This window comes from Leuciscus leuciscus, assembly GCF_965113295.1.
Source record: "Leuciscus leuciscus genome assembly, chromosome: 22".
NCBI classification, from domain to species: Eukaryota; Metazoa; Chordata; class Actinopteri; order Cypriniformes; family Leuciscidae; genus Leuciscus; species Leuciscus leuciscus.
The window spans coordinates 5,677,885-5,689,768 of NC_138746.1; the positions used below are offsets into that span (position 1 = coordinate 5,677,885).

Sequence of the window (11,884 nt, forward strand, 5' to 3'; positions counted from 1 at the left end):
TCTCAACTGAGCTCATTTCACTATAAATATCAATCAACCAACCGATCAATCAATCATCATTAAAGCGTCTTTTGATGAGTGCCTGATGAGCTTTCATTCATATTCATCAATAACAAAACTTGCAAAAAAAAAAAAGCACGATTTTTAAGTTAGATCTGCATAAGTTAGAATCTGCTCATTTATTTAGTGACCCCGTATTACCAAACATGTAAAGTCATGTAAGTAACATCTGTTCATTTTTTAAATAATGATTACATTGACAGCTTGTTGCTGAATCTCCAGTATTGTTTTTCACGAAGCATTGAAAAAAGTAAATAAATAGGCCAAATCTTAAGTTTATTGGTATTTAAATGGGTCATATCACACAATATTGTTTTTTTTTTCTCTCTCTGAGGTCCAATTATAATACTAGTACTGTATATAATATTGGTGCCAAAAACTTATAAGTTGACAATGTATTTTAATTTTTTGCTGTTGTTCTTGTATGCAAATGCCCTTTTCGCATGTGAAATGAGATCAAATGCTTTTGCACGTGCAGGTTTTCTGTGGAGTTCAATGTAGTTTGTTTCTCCATCCCAAGACAATCTGCACTGAAAAGTGTCTAAATTATATTAAGATCAGCATAAAATGATCAGGGATCTTGTTAAAAAATAAACTTCAGCCGCTTGTTTCTAATGTTAGGATAATTTGGAGTCACATGCAGAGCGGCAGGTGCTACACATAGACAGACAGACAGACAGACAGACAGACAGACAGACAGACAGACAGACAGACAGACAGATAGATAGATAGATAGATAGATAGATAGATAGATAGATAGATAGATAGATAGATAGATAGATAGATAGATAGATAGATAGATAGATAGATAGATAGATAGATAGATAGATAGATATTTGAAATCACCAAAACAAACTCGCACCACCCCTATCTTGATAGCTCTGCCCCCACATTCACGTACACGCTATGCAACACAGGCTCCTCCCCCCTAAAGAGTGGACACACCTCTTACTGCTGATTGGCTACAAATGTGTCTTGGTGCTCGGTCCGATCCACTTTCAACAGCGTTTCTCAGAAATCGCTTACTGCACCTTTAATTGGTCTGATGTCAAAGAACAAGAGATTTCAGTTGTCTTTTTTTTCCATCATGGAGGGCGTTTTACTTTATGTACCGGATCCTTCATGATATGACCCCTTTAAAGTATAGCCATTCGGAGATAGATTCAGCAGGTCAGATCCCGCTACCTTCATGCAATGTGTTCTGAAGCCAGTGCTTGTTTGTCAGATTCCTGCATGGCTTATTTTGGCTGAGTGATTTATGATATAGATGTGCATGTTTAGCATGCAAGCTAACAACCAATAGTCTCTATAGTAGCATTGTGAATGTGAATGAGGAGAGGCCTTAAACTCTTATGCCACACATGGCTTGCAGCAGGTGGTTTTTCTGCTATCTGTTGGTTAGATGTTGGTCTAGCCACACTGATGGTCCAGCTCCCCTGGTTTATTGATCTAGATTCAGCTGCCTTTGCAGCCCAGAGCAAGTCTGCTGATGACATCATCAAATCGGCCAAATTCCCCTCAGCGTACGCCCCTGGTCCAGACTACCCAGCAATGATAGAGACAGACTGCTGGTCCTTGCCGATCTCCCATGCTGCCCTAGGTACTGTGGGAACTACAACCTTGCCATCAAGATTTAAAGCAGATTTATTAACATATAGATAGATGCAGATGTAGACGTAGATGCAGCTAATGCTAGTAAGTAGCAAGTTGCTTCTTCCTGATTAATAGTTTAATATTCAACATCAAATTGAAATCTTATAGAGTACTTTTTTCTTGCAGTACTGTAAAGTTTGTTTATTGATCATCATTGTGTTTCAAATTATTGTATTATCGCATTAAAACAGCTTTTGGGGCTGGATTAGCATTAAAAAAAAAATAGTGTAACGTTAAAAAGTTTTAAAATCGAATACTGAGATTGACTTCAAACGTTTGTGTTGTCTTTCTGTCCATGTGTTACTGTGTAATCGTCTGTCTTGATGTAATACACAAGTGATCATTTCATTTCTGTTCTGTAAATGTAAAATGTGTTTCCTTTATATGAAAACAGATTAATGAATGCAGAATTTTGCATAGCATAGACTGGCTTTCTTTTTCATTAGCTCTCTCCTCCATCCTTGATTTCAGGTGTTTGTGACTGACTAAGGTGTTTTTATTGTCGTTGTGCCGCTCAGGAACAGACGGGTGGAGAAGGTCAAGAGAGGAGGATGAGGAGGAGCTTCAGAAACGCAGACAGATTCAGGAGGAACATCTCAACAAGGTCAGGAACTGAAAGAATGATGCAACTCAAAGAGCAGCTCTAGAACTTATTCCTGTCTAAATGGCTTCATGTTTCTGATTCCAGATCCAGTCTGGTTTGGGGAAAATGATCCTTAAAGAGGAGATGGAGAAGGAGAAGATCCGAGAGAGTCATGAACGGAGTCAATCGGCACAGCGCTACGAGCATGGAAGCAGTAATGCTCCTCAGTACAATAGATTGCAAACTAGACATTCATGTTCTAGATCTTGACGTTCTTCATGATTGACAAACAGGGTTGCGACCCATTCAGAATTGAACTGAAAATTTATATAAAATTCCAACTGAATTGCTGAATTTTTATTGAGGTAGTAAGGATGCAGAATTTGAATTTAAGGAATCAGGATTAATGGAATGAAATTTATACTACATATATTTAAAAGTACATTTTAAAAATAATAATATATATGCAGTATGTACATATACATTATATACAGTGTATATTATTGGACCCAATTTTTTCATGGTGAATGTATACTATGTTATTACAATTGCAGATCAGAGTTCACCGTCTAAATCAGGCTCACTGCCTGGATACGGGCGGAATGGACTGCACCGGGTAAGATCCTTTCTTTTGAGGAATCTGTGGGACATTACTTATTAATCCTAATATAATATAATATAATGTAATATAATATATTGATTAAAGAGATATTACACTGTCAAATTATTAACTGTTAAATTATATTTAAAGATTATTGGAGTACTTTTTACAAGAAAATACTATTTCAGTTTGTATACTTTAATTGTGTTACTTTCCGTTTGAGAAATTTATTAGCCATTTCTGAGTTGAAATTTTGTAAAACTAAATTCCACACCAGTTATTATTTATTTTTATTATATATTTATTTTTAGTGCATTCAACCCATTTTGTCTGTTTCTAATGTTTGTTTGTTTTCCTCCAGCCTCAGTCGACTGATTTTACACAGTATAACAGTTATGGGGACGTGTGTGGTGGGATGAGAGGTTAGTTTATCTGTCTCTTTATTTTATTTAACTTAAATTACATATAGGAACATGTAATGAGAGCAAATAATAGTCAAAACTGTATTGGTCTATGTATTTTGGAAGTATAAATGCATATGGATAATAAAGTTTTTCTCATATTTGTCATTTTAATGAATGAAAATAAAAACAAATCTTTTTTTATTTTCTTCTTAACAGAGTTTCAGGTACGTAGATATGATTACCTCTTGGAATCACTCAGTGTTTTCATTTATCCTTATTGCTTTCTTATAACTGATATGCAAAATAGGGTACAACGGGGCTAATGGCACACCTTTAAGAAAAAATTGCTTTTTCACTACTCTCATAGTGTATGATTGCAGATAAAGATGTGTTTGTATTGAACATTTATGGAGCAACAGATTTTGTGTGAAATAAATTGTTATAAATGTATGAGGTGGTAAAAATGCACACATTATTTATACAAATACTTTAGCTAAAATAATGTTTTTAATCATTTCTAAGTTAATACTTGTTCAAAATTATCACTTTAGCAAAGTTTGTACTATTTTTTGTTTATTTTGATAAATAAAGAATTCATTTTTGTTCAATAAATAATTGAATAATATGGAAATATATTTAAAAATTATAGAAACAAAATTATTTAAAAAAGTAAAATTCTGAAAGCATTGAAGGAGATCCCATGATAATTTAATATAGATTTACAGTAGTAACAATAAACGATATTTTATTATATGATATGATTAATATCCTATTTTTTAAATATGATGGTTTCATTATAAATATGTTGATTATCTCTAAGGTGGACAGCCAACCTAATATATGATATTTACCATCTGAATCTAACCATGTCATGTCAACAAATGGATAAGTCAGCTAGCTGTTTATTATCATGTTAATTATTGTGTCTTTCACCCTAACAGCAGATGGCGCATTTTACCCCAAATATCATACTTTTACACATTCTTCCGTTATTGAAAAACTGTTGTTTTAATTAACTTGAACAAAACTGAAGACCTTTGTCTCAAAATATATTCATTGATTTTAGCAATTCTCATTTTCTACTTAAATCTACAACATTGTAAAAAAAAAAAATCTAATATTAGTTCAAAGTATAGGCAGATTGCATCAAGGATCAGCCAAAAATCCGCTTGCATTTTTAAAAGCAGAAGTTTTGGAAAGTGCTGTGGCAAGTTTTTGTGCAATCTAGTATTTTAGAGGAAAATAAAATCAAAGGCGCCTTTAGCCCCGTTGTACCCTATTCTTTAAAAAATAGTATCTTCTACATGCTCATACTCATTCAAACAACATTATGTGAATTAAAATTGAAAGAAACAGCTGTCATGGCTCATTAAAGTAGCTTCATGTTCTCACTCTGTCTATGATCTGTTTCTAGGCCATGCATGATGGCCACCGTACAGCCACTAGAATGGACAGAGGAGTGTCTATGCCTAACATGCTGGAACCAAAAGCAAGTGTAACATATTAAACTAGCAAAACATTATCTGGTATTGAATACGAGTTCAATTATTAGGCTGCTTAACATCCAAGGAAGTACTTGGATATGTAATGGTTCTCTACAGCCGGATTTAAGGCCCATTCACACCAAGGACGATAGCTATAACGATAAAGATATAGACCTTCTGTAGTCCCGCCCCTTTTCAGCTTTGGCCTCATTGTGTTCTGTCTTCTAGTTTGTATTTCATGAAGGAAAGCTCTTATGGATTCATGAATGAACCGCTCGTTTTAAAATCTTTCCGGTCCACTGGCATTTGTTATGACATCCACTTCAAACATCAATGCTCAGGATAACTTTCGTTAACTCTACAATACAGTTTTACAATACAGGTCAGAATTATTGGCATCCATGGTAAATATGATCAAAGATGGCTGTAAAAATAAATCTACATTGTTCATCCTTTTGATCTTTCATTCAAAAACGTTTGCAAGAATCGAACCTTTCATTGAAGTAAAAATGAAAATGGGGGGAATATCACTTTGTGTAATAAATGTTTTCCTCCAAAACATGTTGGCCATAATTATTGGCACCCTTTAATTAAATACTTTTTGCAACCTCCTTTTTCCAAGATAACAGCTCTGAGTTTTCTTCTATAATGCCTGATGAGTTTGGAGAACACCTGACAAGAGATCAGAGACCATTCCTCCATACAGAATCTCTCCAGATCCTTCAGATTCACAAGTTCATGCTTCTTCTCTTCAGTTCAGCCCACTCATCTTCTACAGGGTTACGGTCTACAGTCTACAGTTACCCATTTTTGTGTTGATTTTGGATCATTGTCCTGATGGAAGATCCATCCACGGCCCATTCTAGTATTTCTAGCCGAGGCCGTCAGGTTTAGATTTTTTTTATCTGTTGGTATTTGCTAGAATCCATAATACCATGTATCTGAACAAGATGTCCACGACCTCCAGCAGAAAAATAGGCCCACAGCATTAAAGATCCAGCGGTATATTTAACCGTAGGCATGGGGTGCTTTTTATCCCTGTTTCCACCAATTTAGACAATATAGATACAACTAAGTAACATCTTTAGTTGACTGGAACTTCTGAATTATTGCCCTGATGGTGGAAATGTGAATTTTCAATGCTTTAGCTATTTTCTTACAGCCACTTTTTTATTTTGTGAAGCTCAACAATATTTTGCTGCACATCAGAACTATATGAAGTCTGATGTGCAAGAAGTCATAGCTAGACAATTTCATGTTCCTAGTCACCCTGGTGTGCTAACATTTTTTTAATATTGAATATACTTCAGAGATATTTTACTCATAAAAACATTCTAAGGGTGCCAATAATTGTGGCCAACGTGTTTTGGAGAAAAACATGTATTTCATAATGTGATTTACCCCCAACTTTCAAATTTTTTCACTTCAATGAAAGGTGAGATTAAAAAAAACAATTTGAATGAAAGATCAAAAGGATAAACAATGCATATTTATTTGTATAACCATCTTTGGTCATATTTACCAGAGTTGCCAATAATTCTGACCACAACAGTAAGTAATTCCAGCTGATTGTTCTTCGACATAAATATATAGAGCAACCGCAAAAATAGAAGGTGAAAGACAAAATTCTAAAGATGGCTGCGCGCTTATTTTTGTGGCGCATAAGGTCTATAGTTCTAAATCTAAAAGAATAGACACCACAACTATAATGGCACAGAGAAACTGTCCCAATTCAGAGTCTGGATCCTTCGAAGGGCGCATTCGAAGGCGGATTGCGTCACCGCTGCACGACGAAGGCTTTTCCAGTTTGAAGACTCCTTCAAATGCGGCTTCAATATACATTTTTTCGTTTCCTGTGACATGAAGGATACAACAGATGGATCCTTCGCGGCCTTGCCTACCCCAGAATTCATTGCGCGCCAGTGACGACAGGATTTTATTTTTTGACAGAGAAATTGCCAAATTACACTTTTAAACATTGGTATGCAGCCTCTGAATTGGCGAAATTGGGACATTTTCAGAATGATTTTTTCTATCTGATGAACGATAAAAACATGACAGCCAATCAGAATCCATTGAGCATTTAAAGCGGCAGTAGGCAAAACTGCAGGGCGTGATTACAATAAACAGAACGATATTGTCCGCTGGTGTGGACGCTTATAGAGTTATCTTTATAGTTATCATTCATGGTGTGAACGGGCCTTTATGCTTTCCTGATTCATTTGACCCTAGACTACATTTCAAACAATTAAAACGAGTTTGTGCATTTTTGTACTGATTGATATGTGTCCTTTAAAGGTATATCCATATGAAATGCTGAAGATAACCAGCCGCGGCCGCGCCAAACTGCCCAGAGATGTGGACAGAACCCGACTAGAGGTAATTGCTCACAGCATATGTATCACAAAACACCGCATTATGATATAATCAAGATGCTCTAGGTGATTTTTATACTTTATTAATTTTCACCTGCATTTCTAGCGCCACCTGTCTCCAGAGATGTTCTTTGAAATCTTTGGGATGGAAATTAAGGAATTCGACAGGTTACCTCTGTGGAAACGCAATGAACTGAAGAAGAAAGCCAAACTCTTCTAACCAGGATGTACAACATCTACACACACTCACATGATGTATCATACAGCTGTTTGCTAATCTTCTGTCGTTTCTTGCTAAAACTATAGCCAGAAGAAAGTACCATGCTGCAATATTATCATATGATGTGAGTTTGTAATAAACGGAGGGTCCAAGCATTTCAGATATATCTCCAAAATTCGCAACACTTTGTTCTCTTTGTCTCTGTTGTTTTAATTTTCCCTCTTCCAGAAATGAGTCTTTGTCTTTTTTGTTCTTTGTTCTTCTTGCATTCCTTTGAAAATCATGTTCATGCAGGTCTGATCATCTGAACCTTTGTACATTTGCAGACATAATCCATTTAATTCAGCGTTCCAGTAAAGACTCCTCTGTTTGCGTCACTTTTGTTCAGGGAGGGATTGTAGATGCTACACTGTGTGGGTGTCTGTGTCTTTGTACTTGTTCATGTAAGTTTTGAATGCGTTCAAAGAAATGTAATCCATAGCACATATCCATGTATTCACCCTTTACTACTGTACCAGCCTCTAAAGCATCTGTAAAATTAAAGGTGAAGCGTGTAATTTCTGGGCCAATAGCAGCAACAAATATAATAAAAATATTAAAAAAAACAGCTAACATGGAATGTTCTCAGAATGTTCTGGCAAGGTTCTCTCAAAGTTATGAACAAACATTCTTCTGAGAACGTTAATAGAATGTTCTTTCGAAGTTATCTGGTCTTTAATAATGCTATTAAAACATTAGCACAAAAAAATATTTATACATCATGCATGGACTGTTTTTCTGAAACATTAATCTGTCTTTCAAACATTGCTACTTACTACTTAAAAACATGCAAAATTAACGTTCACATAATACTTGTAAGATGATAAAACAGAGACAACATTCCTTTAATGTTTTCTCTAACGTTCTCATTTAAAAAAAACAAAAAAAAACTGAACGTTTTAAATGTTTTGAGAGCATTCAGAAATAACGTTTTCATAACTTAATCGGAACGTTAGCAAAACGTTCTTAGAACATATTTGTGTTGGCTGGGTTGGTTGAGCCAAAGTATGGACTTCTCAAACCTATATCTTTTTCATTTGAGACCACTAGTGGTGCAGAACTGACACATTTCACCTTTAAGCTTTCTGAAGCTAATTTAACTGTTGAATCAATGCTGATGTCCTTAGTATATTGTACATTTAAATAATAGAATACAAATTTAAGGTAAAAATGAACTGCATTTGACTTTTTTTTTTAAAGAGCTGATACTCACACTGCCAATTTATTGTATTTCAATTGTATTTCTACAGTAAATGAAAATGTTTCAATGAGCAACTCTCAGTAAAACCAAAGGCATTACAAGAGAACGGGCTCTAAAAGAGTTGTAGTCTACAGCTGTTTTTATTTTATTTCATCCTCATTAATCAAATCTGACGTCTTATTGTGTAACTTATTTCTTAATGCACACTACAGTACACTAGGATTACGGTATTAGCTGGACCAAATCAAGACGAATTCAGATGAAAACATTCTCATGAAACACCATGATCAATTACAGCGACAGGTTTGAATAAAAGATGAGGAAATACATTATGTCTACTTCCTCTGTTTCTCTCTCATATTAGGAGTGGCTGCATGTCAATGTTTATGAACCAGATTTCTTTTTATAATAAAATAAATATTTTTTTGTTAATGGTCCTTCAACTAGATATAGGGTTGACACTTTTTGACCATTTATCATTTTACTGATATTTATATAAATTTCCACATTTTTTCATTTGTCATTTCCATGATTTTTCTCCATATGCTGAAAAGCATATTAAAATTACCTTAGATTTCCAGATTTTCCATGAATATGGGAAGAGTGCCGAACAGCAGCTTTTATTATCCAGCATTATTGTAAACAATACTTTTATTTTGTCTAACAGAATATAGTATAGTCATTTTTAAGGACCATTCAGTATGTTTTAATAATTACTAAGAGACAAACTGAATATGTAAGCACCACTATTTGCTGATCAAATGCAAAAATATTACACTCATTATTTTAAAAGGTGAAAATCATATTAGTTTCATCATAAAATCACAATAAATTGAAGACAGGTGAATTTTTGAATAATTTTGTTTTGAGCAAATGTAATTTTGGATGACATGATGCACTGAAATGTAATACAATTTAACCAGGGTTTTCCTGTGTCCTTAATATCACTTTCCATGTCTTTTGTAATTTAATTTTTAAAAGGCTAGTTACTTTGTGGCATCATCCAACAGGAAGTGACATCATTTTGGAGGGAATTTCACAGCACAAACCTCTGTAAGTATTAGTGATGGATTTGATGAGCTCTGTGATGTTTTGCAGTATTAAGTTGATTTGTCTCATTCTAAAACATTCCATCCGGTCTGATAAAACGACAGATGGTAAAAAAAAATCTCAAAATTAACCTCCAGTTTCATGTAGCCTAACCAAACATTTACTCCCTCATGGAGCAGTGGCTGACTTCAGCTGTTTATTCCCATTCTATCAGGCATTTTGGAAATATTTTTTCAAAGTTTGTTCTGAATAACTTTAACGAAACGATTCCTAAAAATTACAACATAAGCATATAGAATTGTTTTTTTGTTTGTTTTTTTTACTTAAAAAGGTAGTGCATACTGTTTATAGGATTGATTTTGATACTGTATTTCTCCTCTAGAGGGCCACAGTGTCGCATTGTGTGTATTTGCTGGTGTCACTACACATATAAAGCTCTGTCTGTCTGTCTTAAGTGCAAATAAGAATCCACTAGAATGATTGTACCTCTCTGTCTTAAATCAATGGATCTGCCTATGACCTATCCTTTGACCATGATATAAAATAAAAATTCAATAATGCATGAATGGGGATGGTAAATCACAACTCATAAAACTGCCATAAAGGTCAGCAGGGACACTGATGTAATTAGTAACTATCTGTAAAAGTATAAATCACCATTAGCTAAATTGTGACATTAAAATAGAATTAGCCTATGTATTTTAAAACAGACGGATTTCACTTTCAAAAACCCCATCACAATGGGATCTTCTGATGATGTTTCAGCAAACAGTCCGACCCATTACATATATTTATCTTGGATTACATTTTGCAATATTACCAGCGAATGACGGTTCGTGCTAATATATGTTTAGCAAGCAAAGCATTATGATGGGAGAAACTTGGCAGCTTCACAGCTTTCCAGACCATAAACACACGTGTTTTTCTGTCATGGTGGGGAATTTCCATCGACTTCAGTTGTTTTAACAATGAGCTAGGGATTAAACCCTCACAGAAATCGAAAAAATTAGCATGTATTTTAAGCAAATTTCAGGTTACTTACTATTGGGCCTACTTTTGTGCACATTTATTTTCCTAACGCAGAGACGCTCTCTCCTGTCGATGCTATTGATGACATAAGAGTGTGTGTGTGTGTGTGTGTGTGTGTGTGTGTGTGTGTGTGTGTGTGTGTGTGTGGAGCCAGACAGCGATCAATTCTGTGCCTCCTGTGTGTCTTTGTAGGTTGGGCTATAAACAGTCCTGTCTTTAATTAAACTCATGCTGACCAGCAGGGAATGTAATAACCCTTAGCAAATATAGCCTACTTTTGTTTTCTCTCTCTCTTTTACCTAAAGTGAACACACTCCATCCACGATGACAGATGAAACGAGAAAATGTTGATTATAAATAAAATTATTTTAATACACACATTTTTATTAATTTTTTTCTCTGTAAATGTTAGATAAATAGCTTAGAAACTATTGTAATCAACTGTGATTTGTGATGAGTCTCAAGCACTATTTTGCTGCCAATGTAGAGTGTTCCAAATTGATCACTTATGAGTGTGTGTGTGTGTGTGTGTGTGTGTGTGTGTGTGTGTGTGTGTGTGTGTGTGTGTGTGTGTGTGTCCTTGTGGGGAAATGTTTTGGTCCTAATGAGGAAAACAGCTTATAAATCATACTAAGTGATGTTTTTGGAAAATGTAAAATTGCAGAAAGTTTTCTTTGATGGGTAGGTTTAGGGTAGGGTTAGTGTATGGGAATAGAATATAGAGTTTGTACAGTATAAAAAACATTATGTCTATGGAAAGTTCCCATAAAACATGAAAACACAACGTGCGCATGTGTGCGTGCGTTTGTCTGTCTGTCTGTCTGTCTGTCTGTCTGTCTGTCTTGATAGCTGGAAGGTATGTATGTGTTGTGTGTTATCTGTCAAATGTTGACCTGGATTGGCAGGACAGAGCAAACAGATCATAAAAAGTCATAAAGGTGGAGTTTATTGTCCAAGAGCAAACCAGCTCAACAGACACCGCTCTCTCATCTGCACTCTTTCTGTTGTGTTTCTGTCTGTATCCATATCTGCTTATGTGTTGCTTATTTATATATATGCAGATGCAGATGCCCTACTGTTGAATTCCTCTATAATTATTAATACACATCTATCTCTGAGTGTCTTTCCAACTCTTTCATATGCAGTGAATTGTGAACCTACATTGACCTTAGTTCAGGTGTGATC

At 35.0% G+C, this 11,884-nt stretch overlaps 1 protein-coding gene across 7 annotated transcripts in view; it reads left to right on the plus strand.

Annotated features, from left to right (window-relative positions):
• The window catches only part of ablim1a (actin binding LIM protein 1a), a 50,379-nt gene extending 41,785 nt beyond the window's left edge, over positions 1–8,594 (plus strand). For 2 of the 7 annotated variants that reach the window (XM_082153363.1, XM_082153361.1), the window contains 5 exons: positions 1,514–1,660; positions 2,232–2,317; positions 2,402–2,510; positions 2,851–2,912; positions 3,259–4,709. In XM_082153363.1, the coding sequence (XP_082009489.1) occupies positions 1,514–1,660; positions 2,232–2,317; positions 2,402–2,510; positions 2,851–2,912; positions 3,259–3,324 (470 nt within the window). In that variant the 3' untranslated portion in view covers positions 3,325–4,709. The other 5 variants (XM_082153365.1, XM_082153359.1, XM_082153360.1 and 2 more) reach the window with 5 other exon arrangements.
• Positions 8,595–11,884: the final 3,290 nt, after the last annotated feature.